The sequence below is a fragment of the Prenolepis imparis genome, unplaced genomic scaffold (assembly GCF_030444845.1).
Source record: "Prenolepis imparis isolate NDT839.2.m4 unplaced genomic scaffold, iyPreImpa1.0 SCAF_12, whole genome shotgun sequence".
Lineage (NCBI taxonomy): Eukaryota > Metazoa > Arthropoda > Insecta > Hymenoptera > Formicidae > Prenolepis > Prenolepis imparis.
In genome coordinates, this window is record NW_028141170.1 from 2,271,963 (window position 1) to 2,298,053 (window position 26,091).

The 26,091-nt window shown below is 38.3% G+C and overlaps 2 protein-coding genes across 3 annotated transcripts in view; both read right to left on the bottom strand.

Moving 5' to 3' along the window:
- Window positions 1–17,451, bottom strand: part of Knockout (Stork-head domain-containing protein knockout) — a 79,339-nt gene extending 61,888 nt beyond the window's left edge. The window contains exon 1 of one of the 2 annotated variants that reach the window (XM_083051725.1): window positions 16,777–17,451. The gene's annotated coding sequence lies outside the window, so the exon portion shown is untranslated. The remainder of the gene's footprint in view (window positions 1–16,776) is intronic. The other variant, XM_083051728.1, reaches the window with a different exon arrangement.
- Window positions 17,452–21,080: 3,629 nt separating this feature from the next.
- Window positions 21,081–24,173, bottom strand: LOC145943856 (uncharacterized). Its single transcript, XM_083051738.1, has 4 exons — window positions 23,994–24,173; window positions 22,487–23,461; window positions 21,906–22,314; window positions 21,081–21,532 (listed from the first exon to the last, which is right to left on the bottom strand). Exons 1-4 carry the CDS (start codon window positions 24,000–24,002, stop codon window positions 21,390–21,392), a joined length of 1,536 nt encoding a protein of 511 aa, XP_082907864.1. The 5' UTR covers window positions 24,003–24,173; the 3' UTR covers window positions 21,081–21,389.
- Between the last annotated feature and the right edge of the window lie 1,918 nt (window positions 24,174–26,091).

Genomic DNA, 26,091 nt, shown 5'->3' on the forward strand with positions numbered 1-26,091 from the left:
AAAAGTAAAATTTCACCTGCCCGACTTAAGTGTCATAAGCGTAAAACGTGCAGTTATTGACCGCTTAAGGAACGCGCGCTGCTCATTGACAAAGAGTTAACAGGTGTTCCGTCGAGTGTAACGTCGCGAGAGAAGAGAATTGCCAGTTTTATATATATATAAAAGACATTTAAAATCGATTTCTTTTTGTTATATCACTATTTTATTATATTATTTTGTTTAAAATTAAACGAAAGCATTATTCCTGACGGCTTGCAAATAACGCGACGTTTACCGCGACGTTACGAGAACAACGATCTTTCTTCGGATTCAGTCTCTGCCATGGTACTCTGTGAAGCATCAATTTGGCGTTTAATCGATTTTCCACGGCATCCTCTACGCCGTCACGATCATAGGACGATCGCGAGACCGCGATAAAGCCACGAGGAGAGAACTTCATCTCGACGAAACAGCACGCGGATGGATTTATTCGTCAGATGATATACGTCGGTCAAATTAATCGCAGTAATAATGATTATTATCATAGTTTTAAATTTCTCGTTATCGATCTACCGCAAAAATCGATCCTTTATTGTGTGTCAGTGGCGCAAAAGTCGCTTGTCATCGGTTCGAATCGTCCTCTCACGTCATCGTATTAATCGTCTCGGTGTAGAATCACTAGATGAATGTTTAGGGAATTACGAGATGAAAATCGGTAAACGCAATTTGACACGATTGAACCGACACGTTCATCCTGGCAAAGCGGAGTAATGAATTATGAAACGCGATTTGCATACGACCGAGATGCAAGACCCCCTGGTGCATAGGACTTCATTCCATACCAGTCGCGGACGCGATTCTTCGCGATTCGTAGATGCGATCCGGTTCCGAAGACGGATGCTGTGCCATGCTCGAACCTGTCGAGTGTTGTGTTGTGGCAGACAACGTTCGTTTTATACGGTATAAGAAATGTGATCGCGGTGTTTCTAACATCATATACCTGATAGATATGCATCTGCTTGATGTATCTGGGTTAAAACTTTTTTATGAATTTAGAAGTCAAACCCCTTCAACTTTTCTATATAATTAAATTATGTTTAATGAATATAATATATATTTAAACTAATTTATAATTTATTTCTCTCTTTCTCCCTCGGTTAATCTTAATTTAATTTTTAAATGCTAATACAAAAATTCATTTTTTTGGGGAATAGAAAAATTAATTGTTTAAAATATAAGAGTTGATCACTATTATAACTTATCACATTGTAATTAACACTTAACACATCGCCTATAGGTAAACATTTATTTTCGGCGAAGTAAAAATTATTCGTTATCCTCCACGTATTAATTTATTTTAATGTGATTCGTGTCGCAATGTCGCAGGTCATGGGAGCAACGCGAAATGTCATATGCAACGCAATAGTCGGTGATGACAGTCAGTGCTTACGTATTCTCGCGTTTCGTTATTCTTTAAATAAAACGCAATAAGCGACTACACGCATAATCATTTTCCTCGTAAAAGCGCTTCGTTCATTTGGGTGTCGTTAGTATTTAAGTAATTGGTCGTAAGATGCTCCTGACAAACGCGTATGATGATTCTCAACTCAACTAACGGGACACAATCCGCAGGAAATTATATGTCGCGTCATAGCAACTGTTATTTCCTTTTAATATCGTTTTAAATATAAAAAATTAACGAGTTAGGACTATTTACGATATTTAAAAAATCTGATTCGGTTTTCTATGCTACAATTATATTAATTATATTATATATAATTAAGTATGTGTACAAAAATAGTACTATATTTTAATATAACATACAAATATACCTACGAGATATATTAATGCAAAAATGATAGGCTAATTAACATACCTATATTTAATGACAATTTATTATCTCATCTATTAAAAAAATAATTATTTAAAATTTTAAAAAGAAATAATTACATTAGAAATTGTGAGATCGTGTTGGGTTGGTGACATTCGAATTCGCGATCGCGAAGTCGCGCACGATCAAATCGATCGATCGGCACATCGCGATGCAATTAAGTAAAATCGTGTCCCAGATCTTAAACGACGATCATGTGTACACTATCAAAAGTAACACTGGCTGGTAGACTGACGTGACTTTTGACCTCGTGCTTACGGTATCGCTCAACCTTTTTCATGCTCAACAAAGAGATCGTTGTCCTCTCACCCGCGAGCGCGAGGGAGGGTAGAATCTCTCGACCTACGACGTGAGACTCTCGTATCGAAATTCAAGAAGACGATGACATAGCGCCACGTGGGAACCAGAACGGCGCGTCATAGTAGTAAGTCACCCCGTGTGCTATATATAAATATCGCTGCGACTTTGTTGCATAGTTTCATTCCGAAATAAATCTCGCAGTACGGTTATGAAGAGCTTTTCTCAAGAGAGTACTGTTTTGAATAATAATATTTTACGTTCTTTGAATATAATTATAGCTCAACCCCTCTCTCTTTTCACTCTCTTCCTCTCTTGTTCTCTTTTTACATCTTTCTCTGCTTAATTTAACATCGCTTTCGATGTACACTTGACGAGAAATTAACTTTATAACGGATCGACTTCCGTTGTGTGTTACCAATCAGGACTCTTTCCTGCGTGCGAACATAAACAAAATCTATGACGATAGTATAGCGATAGCACACATGTGTGGGAATCGGGATGGAAATAACGGCGCGATATGTGCATGATCGCCGGTAGCGATACATGCATATGCAAATGTTCGCTCGCAATCGTTTACATATGCAAAATATATGGCAATAACAAAATGAGAATTCAAGGCTGCGGAAAATCTGCATTTCAAAAGTGAAAAAATCGTATATCTTTCTATACTTTCTACGTACAGTATAGTCGGGGACTCTTTTACCTCCGGTGTCTCTAAACACTTTACGATCCCCCAAAAAGCCAAAATCCAAAGACAATCAAAAAAGTCCAAGGATTAAAAAAACTTTATGCTCCATAATTTCAAAATTAAGAAATTCAGGCAATTTTCATTCATCCATCATGATTTTCGGATGTATCGCAGGACGAGACTAACTAAGAAGGGAGGGGAAAAGGGATATCATTATTCCGGGTTCGCCGCCGATTTATCCGTCATCGGTGGCACGAAATTCAGTCTGTCGTGACGGATCCGGCACGGAAACCGAGGAATACACACATGAACGAGCGCAACACGCATAGGCCGATATTTCGTCGCGTGTAGATGCACGATGCACTTGGGATATGCAGGTTGTACGGGTACAACACGATATACGTGATACGTAATACGCGCACCCGTATACCGTACGCGGCGGAGAAAACATTATCGAGGAGTCTCTCTCGGTACAGACGCGGTGGAGGTCTCGGCAGGACCGTTAGAAGGCTTCAAGGATATCCTGCGTCTCGCGCTGGCGATCAGCAGGAATTATTTTATGCGGGAGACGCAGGAAGAGAGAATTAAGAATCATCAAGGACTCTACGTGCTCTCGGAAGCGTCAAATATGTTTTTTATAGAGAGAAAAGGCAAAATTAGAAAAAAAAAAAGTAATATTTAATTCTTAACACGTGTTGACTTATCCTTGAGACACACCGACTTTTATGCACTGTGTGGCTCACCTGTGGACCATGAATACTCGTACTCAAGTTTCTGCAACCGTATGATTCACCAGTGAATCACTATACTATTTTAATTGTACAAACTGAACACATTTTCAAATAATGATCTGAATATTCGACTACTCAATTTTTGCATGACAGTTGACGTGTTAAAATATATAAAAAGAGAAGAGAGAGAATTATATATATATATATTTTAATATGTCTATTTTACATAATTAATTTATAAATTTAAATATCTAATATAAAGTTGAAAATAAATTTTATTTAGTGCATGGGTAATCTGGTTAAAAAATATCGCGTTATCGCGAAATAAGCATACATTGCAATTATCTTTTACGATGGGAGATTTCGATTTAACAAGACATAGAATTTTCAAATAATCAGAACCGCGAATCGCGTGTGAATGAAAGCTCTGGATCGCGAGTGCGAATTACAAGAGTATACGGATTTCACGGATCATAGTGGGAAAAAAAATCTCAAAATCGTTAAAGTTTTATTATTAGTATATTGTCATATAGCGATGCTGGCGGTGAGAAGCCAAAGTCGAGCTGATCACCGAGAGGCAATGATTGGAGAGCGGCTTATGTGGCCTACTGGCCCAGTAAGGGGGCTCGGCGTGTCGCCCCGGCATCGGCGTACTTGACGCCAATCGGCCAATATCCCCTTGCTCCCGAGGCTCATTACCGTTTCTCATAATTAAGCCTCGATCGAGGGTAAGCGAGTCTGTCGCGCGCCAAGTATCACGCGGAACGAATTCAACTTTTGGCTTTCGGAGCGGAAGGCAACCGGCGGCGCGATGCAAAGAAAATAAGCGCTAGAGACGGCTGCGCGATTAATAACGCTAGATAAAGCGTCGCTAAATTACGCTCGAGTCGCGACATTAGACGTTAGGAGGACGAGTCGGCCATCAATCGACGCCAGCCGCTTATTTAATGGCTCTGTAATTCAAAAATGCGTTACTGCGTCGCTCGAATGTGAGATTAAAGTTCCGTTCATATATTGAAACAGTGACGATCCAAGATATTGTAATGCAGCCGCCACTTGTACGGAGTTTAATGTAATCGACGAAAGCTAAACATAGTACTATATAACGATACGAGTGTTGAAATCTTTGAACCGCTAATAGAATCAAACAAGAGTACTATTTTCAGACGAAACGGATATGCTAAGTGGTGTGCTAAGATATGCATCGTGTCGCTTGTATCTCTTATATTTATTTAACAAGCCAACCTCCTTTGTGTCGAAATTACATCTGTCAGTAGAGAGTTTATGTTTCTAGAGAGATCTACAAATAATTATACTGTTTTCTTGTTTTGATAATATGAATTTTCTCTGTAAGAGTGCTAGAGTCTTACGTGAGATCGATATAATAATGGGATTTAATTACATGTAAACAGTACATCGAAAATATATTTGAGAGAAATATTTTCTTTCTCATATATTATTTTCATATTTATATTATTGCATTGATATATATTTTTTATTATTTCGATATCATTGCGTAAGTATACACAGTTGAAAAATTTGTGTTAAATTTAACAAATATCACATGTCCCAAACGGTCCACAGAAATTTTTGTGTTAATTTAACATAATACGGATATGTTAAATGATGACACGAATATTGTGTTAATATTTTAACATAAAATAAATGCAAACTTCAAGTAAACTTAAAATAAATTTTGTGTTAAATTAACATAGTTTTAATGTAAAAATTAACTAAAAAAATTGTTAATTTTACATTTTATCATCCCCACTTATATTATAAAGTAAAATTAACATTTTTTTTCTGTAAATTTTAACAGATAAATCTTGTCACTAATAATATCGAACATATTTATTGTGTAAAATTAAAAGTAAATACACATTGTGTTATTTAAAAAATTTTTTTTAGTTATTTTAATAATTTAACATTTGAGTTCAATTAACACAACAGCAATATATTAATTTAACACAAAAATTTTAACGGGGGGACCGTTTTTAACAAGAAAACACAAATTTTCCAACTGTGTATGCATTATTTATTCGACCACCAAATTTCTCCGCTAATTACATCAAAACTATTATAAAACAGCAAATATATTAATTTATATAATAATTGTTATATAAATTAAGATATTTTTTTATTATTTCGATATCATTATTTATTCATTCGATGGCCAAATTTCTCCGGTAGTAATCCCGAGCGTGCTTTCCAATTACGTCGAAACTATTCTAAAACAGTTCGGCAATTATTTGGGCCCGCGATCTCATCAACGAACGATGAACGAGCGCGGGGGATCGACCGCTCCGTTTTGTCCGGAACGGAGAGAAAGCTGGAAATTCGAGAGCTCACCTCTCTCAGAAATCTATCGGCGCGTACGTGCGAACATCGCGGCGGCAGCAACGTCAAAGTAAATTACATGCGGAGTAGAGATCGCGCGCGGTATCGCACATCGCAGCAAGCACGTCGTGCCGTATGTGTGTGCCCGTTCTATTCTCTCACTCTTACTTTTCATTGCGCGAAACCGGATTTTGAAACTGGGACTATAGCCGTGCGCTTCGCGCGCTCGGCTCGCGGACGGTGCATAAATCGGCGAGAGCGAAATGAGAAACAACGCGTCCCGCAGCTCCGACCTCTCGTCGCATTAACCACGCCGGTCGACGGTGTCGTTTGAAGGATGATCGGTGCTCTCTAGGCTAGGTGTGGTTATCGCAGTTCACGAGGTCTCTAACGCGCCGCGAGAGAGTCAACGCGATCTCCTCCTCGAGTGTCGACGTACGAGATCGTGAGACTCTCGTCGCCAGTAAATACGCCTCTCGCATATCCATCCCGATGGTCAACGACGGAAACGTTCTCACGGCGAAATTACTTTCTAGACAACGCGCGAACACGATCTATTGTTCGTAACTGTTGTGAAATTAAATTTACGCCTGGAAAAAAGATGCGCGATGTCACATTTAATTCGCCGATTAATAGCGCCGCTCATTAAACGAATGATCGACTGTGTGATTATTATTGAGGAGAAATTCTACGATTCTCTTCTTTTAAGAACTCGAGGGATTTCAGAGATATCAAAAAATGTTAACTCAACATCTTAATAAATCGGACTCGATTTAATTCAATGAATATCGTAAAACTTAAATTCAAAACTTTTTAACATTTTTTATTTTTTGATAATAAATCTTTTTAAAATCTTTATAATTCCGGGGAATTAAAAGATCTAATCAAATGTAAAAAGCCACCTCGTTCCATATAAATGTGCACTCGGCAAATCTTATAAAATCTTTCCTTATTATTCACGAGTGGGATATCATCATCCACAACCGTGGAACAGTACGGCGATACGTAAATCTCTTGGCAAAACCGCGCTTGTAAAATTTCGGCGCATGATTTGTGGCAATTTTAACCGCGGACTCGGATAGAAAGTCAGACGAGAAACGATTTATAACTTTGTTACACACGGAAATTCCCCGTGATGTTCATTTCGATGAGTTTTCTCGCGCGGGATTCGATCTATCCGGCCGCTTATTATCGTTTATTTCTAAAACGCGTTACGCGTCGAACGTCAGTCGAACGTTGCTGAAGAGGAAACGCGCAAGGTGCATACGTTTATTAAGGAGATACGCCGTAAAACCGCCGCCGTATCCGACGCAAAACGACTCGTAAATATCCTCGCGAAATACAACGCCGCCCGCATAGTGTTATGGTAATTCGCGAGCGTGATTCATCTCATAGAACAACAACCTTTGACAAAATTACAGCTATATCGCCGGAAATCGTTAAGAAAAAATTGCGCAATACTTTTTGTCGAACTCGTCAACGAAATTCGCTGCTAGAGAAACGAGAAGAAAGAGGAGCGTTCGGTCTTGCTCTATCTAAGAGGTCTAACAATAAGATAATGTCTTGAGGCAATATTGATTTCTGCACGCTTATCTCGTCGTTGAGGATGTATATGTAAAAGCAAATCGAACACGAGAAATAAGAATGCGTCGCGGGTTTCTCCCGACAGCGATACACGATTTGTCACTTAAGTGTCGCTCGTACAAAGCAAGCGATTTGACTTACAAGGGGAAGATTCATTTTGCACATGAACTTGCGCTGGCCGCAGGGTCCAGCTTCCCGCTTTTAAGAGGATGATCGTGACGAAGGGCGTGGGAACGTCATTAACCCTTTCCTTGCGGCACGGCGCGGTCTGCGAGAATCTCGCGAGTGAGATTTTCGAGCGAGACGGCACAAGGGGATGCATGAAATTTATGATAGATAGCATCTCCCCTCGGATTTATTTAGTTTTGGCTCTCTTGATTCTCTATGTAATCACAATAGCTTGGCATGAGGTGATATAGGTATGTGAAATATGTCCATACATATATACGAAAGAATATTTTATAAAAATGTGATTATTACGTCTGTAAGATTTATTAGTCAATTTTAATTTTATATCTCTACACAATAAATTGTTAAGTGCGAACGAAAAATAAAAATTGAATGGAATATAACGAAGAGTTAAACTAACTGAAGAATTAAATTATACACATTGTGTGTATTGCTTTTATAAATATGAAAAAAAAAAAAAGATATCAGTGAAGAGTCAGATGTTTCGAAAATTCTATATAATTAGAGAAAATAATCGTACACCCTGTAGCTACGATCATTCTTATCCCAGAACGCGCGCACACATCCTAGGGCTAATATTACCCTTCAACCGGTAACGTCCATTTCTTAGACTCGCGTACGTTCTGCATTCTGGCTACTCGGGCAACCTTTATAATTACGTTGGTAAACTACGTAATTTTACTGGTGAATTCTTTAGTTCACCGTCTGTAATCAGATAACAATTTACATGAAAAGTGTAATGACATGTATACGCGCGTGTAAGCGTAAATAATACAGTGTTACACGCCCGTTCCGCGGATGGACGTTAAAACTCAGTAAAGAGATTCGCGCAGACTCGTTAATAATAACGTATAAAATAGCGATGATGGTTGAAATATTCGCTACCGATTCTAACATTATAACTGAATACCATCGTTCGCGGCAAATATGAATTTATATATAATATTATGAACTTTCCCATTTTCTATCTCCGCAAATATTTGGCCAAACTGAGAGAATGTTTCAAAAATAATCTTCCGAAACATGGAGATATCCTTGCATATTGTTCTGTATAATTTACAATACGACTTATGACCAATTTCTTCACCTCCAGTTAACTCTCCGGTTAAACTATATCTTTGTCTCTTTTTAAGAACGTATCTGAAAAGAAACAAAGATATAGTTTAATCGGAGGTGAAGAAACTGGCCATTAGCGGAATGGCAAATCTTTCAGATTGTGGACTTGCTCCAGTCTGACTGAAATATTATAATCTGTTGAATGATCGAATGGTTTATATATCACACCGATCGCGCTCATTAACGTTTCACATAATAGAAATTCCTTCCCGCCATGAGACGTTGGAAAGTCTTGGGCCTCGCGAATGCCGTGTCCCTTATACACATTGTATAAGCAAAAGGCGGCGAGATAACTCGCACTTTCCATAGTTTCCATACACACACGAAACGACGCGATGCAAAGAGCGCTTTGCGTCCGGGCGAGATTGCAAGTAAGCACGTGTTTCCAGCTTGACGTACGATCGATAGAGTAATGGCGCAGACTCGAGAAAGTCGCTAAATTGCAAGTTGCCGTGTAAATTTAGCAGGTTCGTTATCGCGAGGCGAGAATTAGCCACAGAGAATTAGCCTACACCCTCCCTCGAGAAAATTCGAGTCTTTTCACATACGTCCTAATCGTTACGATCTTTGGCTCGTAAAGTTGACATTTACGATAGCGCGTAACGCGATGTAAAATTTCTCTTCAATAATGCGCGCAATTACGAATCTAGAGAGCACTGGCATGTCTAATTGTAATCCGTAATTATCATTAACTGCATTTCCAATATTACGAAAGTCGTTTTCATTGTTTCGAGTGTAAAGACGCGGTGAGAGATGTTTGGATGAGATAGGAATTTCGCGTTCGAGATTTTCAAACGTATACACAAAAGCAAGAATCGCGTGCCTGGCGCGTTTCTGATGATCTCGAAGGCGCGTCGAAGCGCATAAAAGCCCCACGATCTCGCTCGTCCAGGTGCGAGAGAGAAATAATGATGAGAAGTGGGCGGCGGAGATTATGCCATTACTAGCTCGTAAAATAGTTTGTAGGTGGCTCGGCGACCGGGATTGCGAAGAGACGCGGAGCACGCAGGAGCCTCGTTCCACTTTTCCGCAAGCGTGCAGAGACGCATAGAGGAAGGAAGAAGAAGGCTTACGGCGACCGATGTAACGAGAATCCGTATATGCGCGCCGTCACATATGTGGACCATAATAATGAAATACGTGATCTATCCACGGAGAAACTTGTGGCTCGCGCGCGGGAGACTCCTTTTAATTGAAACTTTCAAATCCATCCCGAATCTCGCGTGCGCGCGTTTGTCAATTTCGCAGGCGGTCTTTTCGTACAAAGCTTCCGCCGCGCGGTGAGTGGGAGACTGATTACTGTCATTATGCGGCTCGTAGATTGAAAATTTATCTCGCGTTTTCCTTACGAGGGAGGAAAAGAGAGAGACGAGGGGTAAATAACGGGCGATAAAGTCGAGCGTGATTTGCGTTATGGTAAATGCATCGGCACGCGTGTGTGTTTTACGCATACCGTGCCATTTGCGGAATTTAATTTCAAGTGCCGTAAAGCAGTCAGACTTCTGGAGCATTATAATTTTCGTCCCACGATATACCTGCGAGCGACTATATATCTGCCAAGTCTATGATCGATTAACGGATTCACGGAGTGTTCCTTGTGCGCTGGACGTATTAATTAAGACTATTTTCACCATCCGCCAATCGGACGGCGTGTGTTAATTTATAAATCGACATGTACGACGAGATCGAATCGTCGCGAGAATGTCTTCGCTTTTTCCAGCCGTTGGCGATTTGCGCACACTGCTGTTGATATAATTATTTCTAATCGGTTTAGAAAATGCGCGATTACAGAAAGTCTGCGAGGTGAATGGCCAATCATCCATTTAACATCCTGCTTTCCGCTTTGTTTTTTTTAAATAATTCGCGGATGTAGAATCTCTTCCTCTTTTCAGGAAGCCTTGAAACTACAATAAAAGAGAGCTCATAGAAATTAATACGAATATATTTTTATACCCTTTTAAAATTTACATTTTACAAATATTCAATACATTTTAATTTTAATTAAAAGAAAAGTCAATCACGGAAATTAATCGAGTTCGGAGTATCTGAGTCACTGAATTAAGATTGTCAAATCAATCTCCAAAAAAATTGATAAAATATGTGTGCTTTTTTTGATAGACCGCTTCAAAAATTTTGTGTTTATATAATCCTACATTTCTTTTCCATGTATACTTGATGGTATATCAGGATGTCGGAAACGATCTCTAATTAACGGCATCGTCAAGCCCGAGGTCAAACGTGTGTCATTACATTAGCAGATCCTATAAGACCCGAGCACGAGTCTCCGCGTCGTGCTTTTACTTCCGGTCGCGTCGCGGAACTTTTTTCTCCCGCGATCTCTCTCTCTCTTTCTCTCTCGTCTCTGAACGGGAGTCGCGCGAGTCGATTAATTAAGTCCGGTGATCTCTGACGGGCGCGCATTGACTTATAGTACGACGTCCTTACTTTTCCAGCCTACGGGCTGGCGTCGACGCAATTATTTCTAATCACTTTAGAAAATCCCCCGCGCGTGGTCGATCGACAACCGAGTGTGTGCCATCTTTCTAGGCTGTCCGATCTCCGCTTTCTGACGCGCGGCAGAGTTTCCTCGCCGTTCGTGTGTATAAGTTGCTTGACCATAAACGGCTGGATGTGTCTCTCAACGACGAGAGCGACGATTCCTCGCGGTATCGAGTCGTATTTACCAGATGAAAGATTGTATATTTCAAGCTAAGTTGAATAAGACATAACTATAATTCTTACGTTCACAGTTGAAAAATTTGTGTTAAATTTAACAAATATCACCTGTCCCAAACGGTCCACAGAAATTTTTGTGTTAATTTAACATAATACGGATATGTTAAATGGTGACACGAATATTGTGTTAATATTTTAACATAAAATAAATGCAAACTTCAAATAAATTTTGTGTAAAATTAACATAGTTTTAATGTAAAAATTAACTAAAAAAATTGTTAATTTTACATTTTATCACCCCCACTTATATTATAAAGTAAAATTAACATTTTTTTTCTGTAAATTTTAACAGATAAATCTTGTCACTAATAATACGGAACATATTTATTGTGTAAAATTAAAAATAGATATACATTGTGTTATTTTTACACTTTTTTTTAGTTGTTTTAATAATTTAACATTTGAATCCAATTAACATAACAGCAATATGTTAAATTAACACATGAATGTGTTAAATATTTAACACAAAAATTTTAACGGGGACCGTTTTTAACAAGAAAATACAAATTTTCCAACTGTGTTTGTTTAAAATAACATTTTTACGCGCGCGAGTATTCTATATATTGCGTGCTTCATCATATACTATATCTTCCTTCTCTATATGATAGAAAAAAAAATGTAATTTTAAGTTCGTTGAATTTTTATTTATGACGCTCGAAAGTTTCAATTAGAAGAGTAAAACACGACGTACGATGCTATACTCTCGCGATTATGTTGATCGGATGATCTGCTAGATAACCGGTGACAAAGCGAGCGTATATTGGTCGATGATCGTTCCTCTTCCTATGGTCTTGTTTTTCTCGCGGAATCTAGCGTAGGAGAAATTATCCGTATATACGCGCGAGCACTTCGAAAAGCCAACCGACACGATCGTTCTCTCATTAGCCTCGTTACCACTGAGAATGGGTCGAGGAACTCTCTTTCCCTCAGCCCGCGTCACCGTAAGGTCAGCGAACGGGTGACGGTGAAGAGATTTTTTGAGAATATTATATAAAAAAAATTAGCAACACACACACTTACGAAATAGAAGAAATTCTCTCGTACACACATGGCTGACATTCACATAAGACAGATATTTTATATTGCCAATTCAATTAACATTAATTAAATACAATTAAATACGACGTCGTCCAGAGTGAAAGCGCGAATCTTTCGAAATGTATACATGTTGCGGATTTCGCGAAATAAATTTTTAAATTTTCGAAATATAATGTATATTATGTATGTTACCACTTCTACGAGGCGGGGTGAAAGGGCGGAACCTAAACACACACATACGCACACGTGAGTAATTTTCTCCTTTACCGTTCTCCACCACGTAATGCTCTTGGAAAGGATCTATCGATCAATTACTAGCTCGATACACTCGCCGGCTGCGCCCGGTAAAATGGGCTTTTACCCATCCAACTTTCCTTCGGGATATATGAAAGATATCCACACATCCGAGTAAGAGTACTGTTAAAGGTCGACTATAAATAAACCGAGAATACGGCGAACGTAACTGCGTGTGCGGACGCGCGACAAGAACCGATCATTCGTGAAGGTCGCACGCTGGAATCGCGCGTCTCTCGTCAGATTTTAATATTATCAGGTATAATCGAGGTTTATCAAAAAAATATCTCGTTTGACGTAAGTCTCGAAAGAGTGCTTCATGCCTTTGTCGGACGTGTATAATCAATTCAAGTGAGATAAAATAAATCGATTTAAGAAGTGTGCGCGATTAAATTCAAAACGCAATATATAACTATTAACTGCGTAAATTTCCATAAAGTATCACTTGAGCAATAAATAACGCGATCGCGCAATCTTGTTTCATCAATCATATCCGTAATTTAGTTTACAACAAAGATATTTGATTAATTTGTGAAAATTTCCTGTTTATCATGAAATATGATTATTTTATACTTTGAAATATGATGTGTTCTCACTTCGTACATACAATTATAATTTTTTCTACAAAATATTTTTTGTATTACAGCAATCAAATTATTATATAGAATTTTCTTCCGAATTTTATCACAATTTAAATGACTCGAAATACAGGTTTAACTCCGAATTGACTCACTTTCGATCCGTTCGAGCCCCGCGGGTACGACGTATTACGCGAGAGAAGTTCACTTCGCGATTATAGTCTGACTGTAGCTCGGAAATCGTTGTAAACAGGACTGAAATGGTGATTTGAGCTAGGCATAAGAGACTTCGCGTAACGACGTACTCGGTGCGAAATGTAATTTTCTTTGCGCCAGCCACGCTCACGTTTAGCTACCGCAATGCGCACTTAATCTTTATGGCGATTCGACTGACCATCGACTTATTTAACGATCGATTTAGTCGCGATCGTCCGTGGACAATCTTGTATCGTTTTCAAATATCTCACGAAGACCCCGTTTTCTACTTGTTTATCGAATCTTTCATAGCGCATGTATCCTATAATTATAAACTATACAGTAATTAATCGCGTAATACATAATTTTTTATTTTGTTTTATTTTAAATAAATATATTTTTGTGATAAAAGAAAGAGAAAAATGTGTTTTTTTAATTATATTTTTTTTTACTATACGTAAAGCAGTTTACTGAAAAATTAAAGTTTCTCCCACATTAATCGTGTGTTTTGATCGCTCTGTATATAAAGAAGATTAATAAGAATAATAATACACACACACTGCATTTGGTGTTACCAATCTTTCGTAAAAGACGTCGAACGGTACATGGATTTATATTCGATTCGCCTGAATCAAGCGTTACGCAATTTTCACGTACGGTTTCTCGCCCATATTCTCGCGCAGTCCCGTTCCCGCGAAGACAAATCACCGATTATTATTAAACGATAATAGAAACAAGTTTGGCCAGCCGTTTCATACAGCTGTTATCTACGAAACGGGAATCGATTGCGCATTGTATACGACACCGTCGTTGTAGGAAATTTATTTGTGTCGCGCCAATATATATGGGCGTTAAACATTCTCAATTAATACCGCATTAAATTGTCCCTGTATACTCGCAGGTGCGGCATTTATGTATATTTTTCATCCGCTTGCGTGCCACTTTTGTGTGACTCTCGTGTGAATAAATTCGCACAGGGGTCTGTGAACACGGTGAGTTTTTCCACGAAAGCTAAACAAATCAAAATGTTGACTAGTGTCATAAGAGGAAGAAAAAAGATTGAATATAATTTTTTATTTTATATATTCATTAATTTTTTATATCTATTACTGAAAAAATCACATTATTGTTACCTTAAAGTCTTTTTAGAGGGAAAGTGCATTTACGTAAAGGGGACGTTAGCGAGACCTTTTCCTACCATTTTCTACCTTTAATATTTTTTTACGATATACCGTATTACGGGCCACTTTGTGTGGAACACGCCGCATCGACTGCGACCTGACGCTTGCTTTCATATCCCACGCGATCGACACTTAACGATGCTAAACGCCCTCCCCGCGCTTGCATTGTGCACGACGAAAAGGTCGCTTTCCCGAGGTACCCTTTAGACGGCGAAATGTGACCGTAGGTCCAAGACCCCGTCAAGATAATTAAGTAGATTGCCATGGAAATTAGATTAAGCGAGTTTCTCGCGAGCGAGGACATACACAATCCAGTTTAATTGCCCGGCATTGTGTCGCGGGAGTTAATGACTGCGCTCGCGGTTGCCTTCCTCTCCGGGACACGCCGCACCGTCGCTATGTCCGCTCAAGACAAGTTGCGACGCAACTTTAATTACGATGCGCGTGAAACAACGGGCGGATCGCGAAAAACGAAACGTTATACGATATTGCACCGGAGGCTGATGAGAAACCGCGCTTCTTTACCGCGACGAAATTGGAATTGCGCAAATCAATTGGAGTCTGTTACATCGCGATAATCATAATTTTATCTTCTCGTCTTCTATTTTAATAAAAAGACGAGATAATTTTATAGTGCAAAGTTGATTGAGCGCTAAAGATGATTTCTCTCCAGATGGAATAACTTTCAGAAAATGTGTAGCAATCTAAGCAAAAAAAGAAAATACATTACAACGAAAGAAATTAAAGAATAAAACTTTCGTGGATTCAGTTTAACTTCTTCGCATAATTCTACAATTTAAAACCTAATAAAATCACTTTTGATTCCACATTGCGTAACGTGATCCAAATAATTAAAAGATATACGAGAGAGAGAAAAAGAGAAAGGAGGGACTAGTTCGCGATTAATGCAACACATTAGCGAGAATTTGTTGAGACTATACGGGCTGGTGATCGTCTCTCTGGTCTCTCGAGGTCCCACGTTACATTATTCCTGATCGTTTGAACCATCCGGGATGGTAATTCCGCGTTATTTCCCGAGGTCGAGGTCGCGGCAGGCCTCTCGTCGATTCGTGTGGAAAAGGAGACCATCGACCTCCGCCGAATAAATCGTCGGGGACGATCTTGTCGTGACGAGATGACGCGGTAAATCATCCGGGTTCTCAGGGATTCAAAAGACTATGTATCTCTCGACGGTTTAGCTTTAATAAAGCGCTCGGCTCGCCGATGTTAACGCTATTATTGCCAACGTTATCGTACAAGCGTGCAGAATTGTCAAGATAAATGTTTTTTTTTTTTAGAGAATAAAAGGAGATTTTATTTTTACACATGGGAATTTTTCAAATAAGTTGAAAGACAAGTTCTCTGATTGATTTGCCAATTAAATCTCAGCACGATAATCAATCGTATCAATATGAAACGGTGAATAAATTCCATAGCTGAAGATAGAAGTATATTCAAGCAGATTTAATTAGGTCTAATCGTCCTATATACATCTAATTTATTTATAATAATATATTCGTTTTTTTTTTCAATACATCCCGTTATAATTCTATTTCTATATATTCTTTAATTTCAGAAACCGAGTTTTATTATATAATATCTTATTAAAATATATAAAATATTTAATGAGAAGACCTTTTTACATGTTATATGTTAAGAAATAAAAGTTTATTAACATAAAATAAAAACTTTAAAGCTTGGTTCCTCAAATTTTGATAATTACGTTATTAAAGTACATGAAATGTAAATTGAAAATAAATTGATTAAAAAGCGAAACTTATATTTAAAAAAAAGATAAAAAAACCGAGTGCATTATAATCTTCCAAAATTGAAATGTAATCTCAAAATTTTCTGTAATATTATATTACTTAGGACTGATAGAAGCGATCTCGCGAGAAAAAGAAGTCGGATCGCTCTTGACATTTCAATCGAAACTTACCTCGCCGCGGCGATAATCGTCGCCTTATCCGGGAAGCCAAGCCGCTCTTGTCTAATTACCGCCAAGGTTATCAGCGAACAGGGTCCGATATCACGGGGACGTTGAACGGGATCGAAGGACGAGTGTTTTCACTTTTCAGTCCGAAGCCGGTCTCCTTTGAGCCGCACAGTTTCTTTCACACGCGACAACTCGCCGGCGTATTACTGGATGATGCACGCGCGATTATTTATCTCTGTCCATTTGGGCGGGACACGTGTGCACGAGCACGCGCCTCGACGAATTTCGGCGCTCTTCGCGAAGAGAAAGAGTGTCAACGATCGCGATTCCCCTTCCGGCTGGTATATACGGCCGGCGATCGATCCGCTTTTGCGAGGAGATTCCCTCGACGAGAGACGAGGACGGAATTTCTCGGGACGGGATGATGTCTGTACGTCCACTGATCAGGACGAACGTCGACGCGGGTCGCCGCAGGCGCGGCTGATGAGTATAACACGGTGGTCGCGCGTCGTCGCGCAAGACGTTGCGGCAGGTGCAGCCGCTGCAGCTGGCACGATCGTCCGCTTCATACTGAAGACTGAAGGGAAGAGATACGCACGGCAGGCGCGATACCGCCGCAGACTGCCGCTGTGCGAGCGGCTCTACACGAGAAACTGGCTCCACCGGCCGCCGCTGACTGTTCCGAAAACTCGCAGCAGCGCCGGTCTCTCCTCTCCGTTTCTCTCCTTGAATCTCTCTCTTCGTCCTCTCGCTCTCGTCCTCTACCACAGCTCTCTACCCCTTCGCTGCGTGCGTTTGCCATTCGTGGTGGGGTTCTGCTCTCCGCAGAACGGAGTAGGGATCATCTTCCTTCTCTCTTATTTTCTTTCTTTCTGTCTGCCCCAATGTAGGGATCTCTCTCTCTCTCTCTCTCTCTCTCCTTCTTCTTCGTATGGAATCGCGCGAACGGGTCCTGAAGATATTTTTGGATTTTTCTTTCGATACGTTGTCCTGCGTCTTGCGAGGAGTCACCCGGTTTGAGAGACCCGTTCGGAGGGATCCTCTCGATAAATCCTCGCCGGAGAAATAGCTCGCGACGAAGCGAATTTACTGCGGCAAATTCCTCGGATTTATATATGTATAGGAATCGAATTGTAGAATGAAATGTGCATATAGATATTTCTGTACCTTCTTCTACGTCTCCATTATTGATTTAAATTTAGTAACACAATTTTCAACTGTTGCCAAGGAAGAAGTCGCGTCCTTTCAATAGTATTCCTCACGGTTCCCAGACTTCCCAGTATATGCGAGATCTTGCGTGGAATCTTGATAAAGAATTTCTTTCTGAAAGCTAAAGGAAGTCGTATTTTATAATTAGAGAATATCGAAATTTTTTCATATATATTTTATTCTAATTATTTTCATATTTTTATTTCGAGCAAAATGCAAATTTATAAAGCTTGTAGAAAAAAAAGATGCTCTTTTACGAGAGATTTTATCTCGCAAATTTTGGAAAGCGGGGAAGATGAAAAGAATTTTATCTCTATATTCCTGACTTCATCGACACTTGCAGGTGCACAAATGCACAAGAGAGCAGACCGGCAAGGAATCACGGTAGAACTTCCGCGCGAATGTCCGTTTTGTCCTTTCTGGTCCTAGTCGGACGGACATCGTGCTCTCGAGCTCGCGACGCGTTCCGGTAGGTCGGTGACGCCAAGAACCGGACCGGCTGCAAAAACGATTACGTTTCGAGAAGAGTGAGAGGGGGTTAGGGGAAGTGGGGAAGGCAGAAGAAGAGAGAGAAAGAAAGAAAATGGCCAGAGATTACCGGCAGGTCCTGGGCCGTAAAGATGCCTGGACTCTGGACGCATCGCCGAATATGGCCGAAAACTCCCATACATAAGTGCGCCCGGTAACAGGTCGTATCATCGCGTAAATCGAACTGTGAAAATTATTAGACAAAACCAGATTATTTTTCCAATTTGTTTTTCTAAATCAAATAATTTTCTCATGCTGTGACGCTCTATCGAGATGTGAAACGCAATACATAAAAAAAAGAATTACAATGCAACTTTCAAGTTCTAAATGGTAAAAATATCCACATTCTTATCTTTGCAAAATTGACCTTTATTTCAATTTGGGGCTAAGTCCTTATTTTTAATTGAAATAAATGTTAATAAATATGTTTCTTTTAATACTTGCATCAAAATTTTGTAATAGACATTAGGAAATAACATTCCTTAATTTACATAATTATACAGCTTAGAAAAATGAGGGGATATAAAATATCAATATATAGAAAGAGCTTGAGTTATTTTACAGATGAAGGATTTAAAGGCTTACTAGGAAGAACGATAGAACGTGAAATTATTTTGTATTCATCTGATAATTTTCACAGTACTGTAAAATAATTAGACCGATCCTCAGTGGCAAGGGCGGTTTTTAGCATCTTCGCACGCGTTAAACCACTTGGCACTCACGCAGCAACGGTAATTAACGATGCTTGAGCTCATGTACTTTCATAAAGTCCGGAACTTTCTAATGTGCCCGATAAATATCTCTATTTAAGCGTAACGGGGTTACGTTGCTTCAACGAGCAGATTTTTTTCTAAGAACATCTCTAAGAATGTTTTTCATCTTTCGAAATTAAAATAATCAAGGAATCTGTGCTAAAAGAGCTCGGGAGTGAGTTTTTTTTTTTACATTGTATCAATTGCAATTTACTATATCGATACTCTTAACGTATATTCATAGATTTACTTGTTACCTCATATATAAAATATTGATAAAAAATTACGAATATATCATCCGATTAATTTGCTATATATTTATTCCCTGTTTTTTTTATATTGCGTAATGTTAATTGTAGTGAGTTTTTTTAGAAACATGCTATATGTGCGCTTTAAAGATTAACGAAAAACAGATCATTCTCCGCCAACACTTTTCTGCTGGAATTTTTTTTCAGTCGGGAAGAGATTGCGAAAGATAAAGTATTCTCCAGGGGCGTGTGTGTCGTTGAATGGACACCCTCTTCGCGTCTTCCATCCCTTCGCAATCGTGCAACGGCTCGGCCGAACGACTTTCCTTTAAATCGGTGGGACGTTTTACGTGCCGTAGATTGACATTTACAGTGAAATCCCGAGCAACGGGCGCAGCTGGTTTACCATTCGCTCAATGATGCCTTAAGGATCTACGGTACCGTATAGCTGAAACCTGTTTCTCTTGTTCCTGGTTGCACCGACTATATTTATACGCATTTGCGCGCGTGCGTCTACGCATACACGCAACGCGTATCTCCCTTCGTCGTCGTACAAATTGAATCGCAACTAATTATGAAATATTAGCGATGTGCCGCTCCGCTTTCAATGCTCGAAGAATTTCACGCTGCGACACGTTAATTCACCACTGACGTGCACAATGCTATGTAAAAGTACTATGTGACCAAAATATATTTTATCTCTTATATAAATCTGAATTTATACAAAATTTTAGAAAAATAAAATATATTTTTTTTTCTGTAGAATATCTTTAGAAAAATAGAAAAGGCGCTGGAACAAATATTTCAAGATTTTAAATAAATGAATTTTAAAGAAACAAGACACGTAGATCTCACATCAAACATATGTACATATATATAGATAATATCAAACTATTATCTTTTCCTTTGCAATACACAATAATCGTAGATTAAACATTACGCTACACATATTTTTCACGGGTCTATAGATATGGATTTTATTTTTATCTTTCCGGATCGACCGGATCTCATTTCGCACCGTTGCGCTCGGGTTAGTTCGGCACCAATGAAATCAGAAGTGATTTCTACCTTAACTTTTACGATCCGATCGTCGAGGCACCGCCATATCGCGGGGACCATTTGGGAAACTGCAACCGGTGCAACGCGCGCGCATTTTAACACTCTGAGATTCACACGTGACGGAACGGACCGGGCCCTCGACTTCCTGTCGGCGACCGAGTCACACGATATAACGCAAGCCGGATACGGAGCTGCGTAATTATACATCTGCCGTGTTTTTTTTTTTTTTTTTGTGTGCCGCGTTAGTCTTTATTGTACGAATGCGCTAACTAAGAGAGACACTTGAGTCGCGCGCCCTTAAGCACCCTCGTCGCGGAAGTGTGAAATTAATTTGACGTAAGAGCACAAAATTATTCTTTACGGTACAATTGCATGCAATCTATCAAGTTTGAATCTACGATTCAATGTTTAATTTTATCTAGGTTTAATATTTTATTTTATACCTTCGTATTTTTTTTAAGGAGGAATTCTTATCTATATCGATTATATATGCATTTATTTTTTTGCTCAAACTAAAGGCTACTACATGGATTTAAATAAATCATGCTATAAACACATAATGCCATATTAATAATAAATATCAATGAATTTTATAATTGAAGAATTTAGTAGTTATTTAGATGTAGCTTCACATTCTGATAAATTCATCATTTTTTGTGGAAAAATGATTAAAAAATTCATATAAGAGAGTTTTCCATTATCCTCACCGCTAAATATATAGATAAATTTTTACAAGAAATAAATTCGTTTATTCACTTCTTTATCCTCTTTCAAAATTAAATAAGACAAGGCTATTTAATTCTATCAAATTATATGTTTTTTAATATTGATATCCATTACCATTTTGTCTGCTATTTTCGACATCCGCGTTGCCACCGATATTGTTGCTAGGAGCATTGGAGAAGTATCCACCGATATTGCCACTCAAATCACTATCCTTAGCTTGGCTAAAGGATTGTTTTGCTGCAAAATATAAAAGAATTTTCAATCAAAAACACAAAAACGGATAGTAGAATATACATATATGTAATTGTAAAATATGTAGCCTAATTTATTACTTTTATAAAAATTATATATTCTCTCTTTCAAATTATTTCATTTAAAGAAAAACGAGAAATTAAATATAGCACATTTAATTTCTCTTACACATAAAATTATTAAAAAGTTATACTAAAAATATGTACTTTAATATATATACTTAATATGTAAATAGAATTTAGATAATCCAATTTATTACAAAAGTCAAACTCTTTAACACAAAATAAATCTTTCGAAATTGCCATTTGTTATTCGTGTCCAAACGAATGAAAAACGACGAATCGTAATCTTATCGCACCTGATTTTCCCGATTGATAACTATTGCCGCCTCCTCCATTAAATCCATTGGACTTTCCCTCGCCGGAACCACCGTTTGGATAACCATTACTACCGCCTCCATTAAATCCCGAGTTATCTGCAAAGCCGCCGCTTTTGCTATCCGGTCTACCAGAAGAATAACCGCCGTTGTTACCATTCGGTCCACCGGAGTTATATCCTCCACCTGTATTTGCTTCGCCTTCGTATCTGATTTGCGGTTTAAATCCATCCTGATCAGCCTCATACTCGACAATCTGTTTTCTACCATCTGGAAGTAAAACGTTGAACTCGCCTTGAGCGCGATCACCGTTTCTAGTTTCTTTGTGGCCATAATTGCTGCCGGATTGTTCGTCCTTCACTTCGTATGAAAATTCGTATTTTGTTGGCTCCTGAAAGTGAAAGAACAGACCTCCAAATACACATCTAAAATAAATATGATATATTAGAAATATTAAAAGAAGATTAATATTTCTGAAGAAGATTGTTTTATGATTCGCTTTGTATTAATTATATCATATCCACCTTTTATTCAATTCTTTAATTATAATAAGATACGCTTACGTTGCTTTCTTCTTGTGCGTTATTGTTGTAACCTCCGCTTCCTCTTCCTCCATTTTTAAAACTTCCACCGCCGTTCTCAAAATTTCCTGCGTGCCCATTTCCTCCAGATGGATAACCGTTGGCATCACCGTTTCCGAAACTTTCTCCATTTCTGGCTGGACTTTCAGATGGATAGCCATTGTTCCCATGTCCATTTTTATTAGGTGGACTGTAACTACTTGACAATCCTCCATTGGTACCGCCGAATCCGTTTATTCCGTTTGTTTTAGGTACATTCGGAGATTCGTAACTGCTCGACAATTTTCCGCCATTGAAGCGATTTTTGTCATTTATATTTCCACTTGCAGGTACTCCATAACTACTGGAAGGCCTTCCATTACCATTGTTTCTACCAGACCCACCCCCGTTGTTTCCATTTGCATCAGGAACACCGTAGCTAGTCGAGGGTTTTTCTCCATTACCTCGATTTCTCAAACCGTCTCCGTTGTTTCCATTCGTACCAGGTACGCCGTAGCTAATCGATGGTTTTCCTCCATTGCCGCCGTTTCGGAAACCACCTCCGTTGTGTCCATTCGCAATAGGAACTCCATAGCTATTCGACGGTCGTACATTACCGCCGTTTTCACTAGAATCCCCAAAAGGAGCACCATAAGAGCTAGAGGGTTGTCCATTCCCAAATCCGTTTTCTCGAGATTGACCTAGACCATTTACACGGGCATTTCCTCCAACGGGTGTATCGTAAAGCTTCGACGGACCATTACCTGCGCCATTATCGCCAGGCTTGCTGAAACTTGTTGCACCACCGTTTCTATTAACACTACCTCCGTTACCAAAATCCGGTGTTCCGTACTGAATGGACAGGTCGGTTTGACCGCCATTCGCACCAGAGGTTCCTGTTCGTGGAGGTAGATACGAATTGACCGGAGGTTCCGAACGCGTCATCGCCAGCATCGTGATAAACGTCATTATACCGATCTGTGATAAGAATTTCACGCAATATTTCAAAATTTTGGGACGTATCATGTAATCTGTAATAAGATTATAGTAGCGTCCATTTTGCATCAAATATCAGAATATTAAACAGTCTCCCAAGACTTTTATTTTCTATGAAATAATAATTAATTCTAAAAAATTTCTCTTATTTTTTAAATATTTTCTATGCTTCGAAATTATATGATTCTTACTGTGTCGTAATTAATCTCGATAAAGTGAATTTATGATGTGTTACGTAAACACTTTTGTATGAATTTTTGCCGAAATAATCTTAATTACATCATCAAAAAATATTTATTTATGAAATATATTTATAGATTTGTCGAAAGATATAGCACTTGATTATTAAACCAAATATATATCCTCATGAATTTTTAATTGATTTTTCCTCTTGATAAACATTTTTAAATTATAACAGATACGTCCGAAAAAAAAATCTAACGCAAATTTATTAATTTCAAATTCTACGAACACTATTAGAATAGGAATATATACTTTTATCGTTTCTTCTCACCTTAAGCATATTGACGATACTCGGTGCTTTCCAACGGTAGAGAAAAACAAATTTTTGTTACTTTATCCCTCCGAGGGAGAGTCGTCTCCCTGCTCTCGTTACTACCCTTCCAGCACAGGATAGTCTCGAGGGAATGACAAACATGGGGTCCGCTTCGCTCTTTATATATCCCGGGACTCATCCGCGTTTCTAGATCATAGTTTGGTGCAATCGGTAAGATTTACAGCAACAGTTCGATGCAAGTGTGTCACGAGATGCCGCGTGGAATCGACGGTGACGATGGAAAAGAGAGCCAGATCGATGTACAAGTAAGCGTAATCACGAGCAGATTCGCGCTCTATATCTCTTCTATCGCGATTCCCGAGTCATTGGTGTTGCACCGGCGAATCGTTAACTCGTAATCATCTTGAACGTCTTTAAATTGTCTCGCGTGGAACGAGACTTTAACAATCCTTGACATATCGCCTCTCTATAAAAAAAACTATAAGAATGTACTTGATTATATGTTCTACAGTTCTTAACGTAAGAACTGAGAAGCCGCATAATGATATCTATGTAAAAGTTTATCAAGTGACAAACAGAAATGTATAATAGAATTTATATTATTGATACAAAAAAGTTGCGTAATATATAAAACTGAAATTTATATATGACATAATATCTATCGTATTTAATTGATTATGACATGCAAACGACATTCTATTACTCAATCTAATAATTTTATTCCATTTGCAGGGGAATCAGAAGAAAGGCTTTAATGTTGCGATCGACGCGTTAAGGATGCCGTTGACGTGCACGTGAAATGTCCTCCAATTATAAGAAGTCTAAACACCGTGGCTTCTTCGTCCGCGCGTAGAGCTGATGCAACAAACCCGCGTGACGCAAACTTGCATAATGTATCTCCGTCTCATCTAGCTTACCGCGCTGCCATCACCTGCATACGAGTGCTACGCGGATTGCACAAATTTTCCCGAACAAGATATATCAGAGGTATATAGAGCATCAAGTATGCAACTATACGCTTAAAGTGATTGTGAAGCACTTGATTTTTTCAATTTATAATTTATGATTTTAATTTATTCTGTTCTGATTAATTCGATTTGGGTCGTGTGATAATATAAATCAGAATAACCTGTAAATTGAATATCTCTCTGTAAATAATAATGAAATATTTTATCAATATAAGATTTAACATAATTATATTAAACGCAAGCAATATATGTATCACTTTATTTCTGAATTAATTTTTGATTAATTTGCATAACGTGTTTATAGTACAAAGAGAGATATTTCCTTGCGTAGATATAACTATATATATCTCTAACATCATTAATTAATTTAATTCTATTCTTTATTTTCACTATAGTATAAAATAAATAAAGTATCATATAAATAAATAAAAGCATGTGTGCATACGTTTGTATTATATTATTCTTCTTTCGTCCGCTTGATCGTTCGATTACATTTTATGTTGAGTAGCTATGGTGGACGCAATCTCCCTGTGCGAATACATGTCGAGAGATGTTTTATATGGAACACGATTCTTCTCTAGATACATATCTCTCGCTACAGGCTTTGTGTCACCTGTGTAAATGAGAACGCGCTTATGTACCAGTCGTTTAATACTAGCATACCAATTTCTACACTATGCGCCTCGATCGTCATCAATTATCCGCGTGATATGCAATGCTAAAAAGTTCTCACGCTAAATTTTAATCACGGCCATACTACAGTCTTTCCTTGAGAATATAAATGAAAGAATTATATATAGAGAAATATATTTTATTTTTTTTGGAAAAAAAATAATTTGTAATATCTTTTTCTTATAAAAAAATACATCATTGGATATTTTTCTTAAATATACGTAAAAATGCACTTAGTGATTTCAGTCACAAAAAAATTGTATTTAATTCTCGATGCAGAGACGCTGCATACATTCTCTTTGATTCTTATGCACTCACGCGCATCCTTGTGCATGGTGTATCCTTTTTTATGTATATATCGCGCAGTCTCGCACGTGAGGATCTTTTCATGCATAATTCACAGAACTCTGTATTTGATATTTATATCCACATGTGGGAAATATTAAAAATAATCT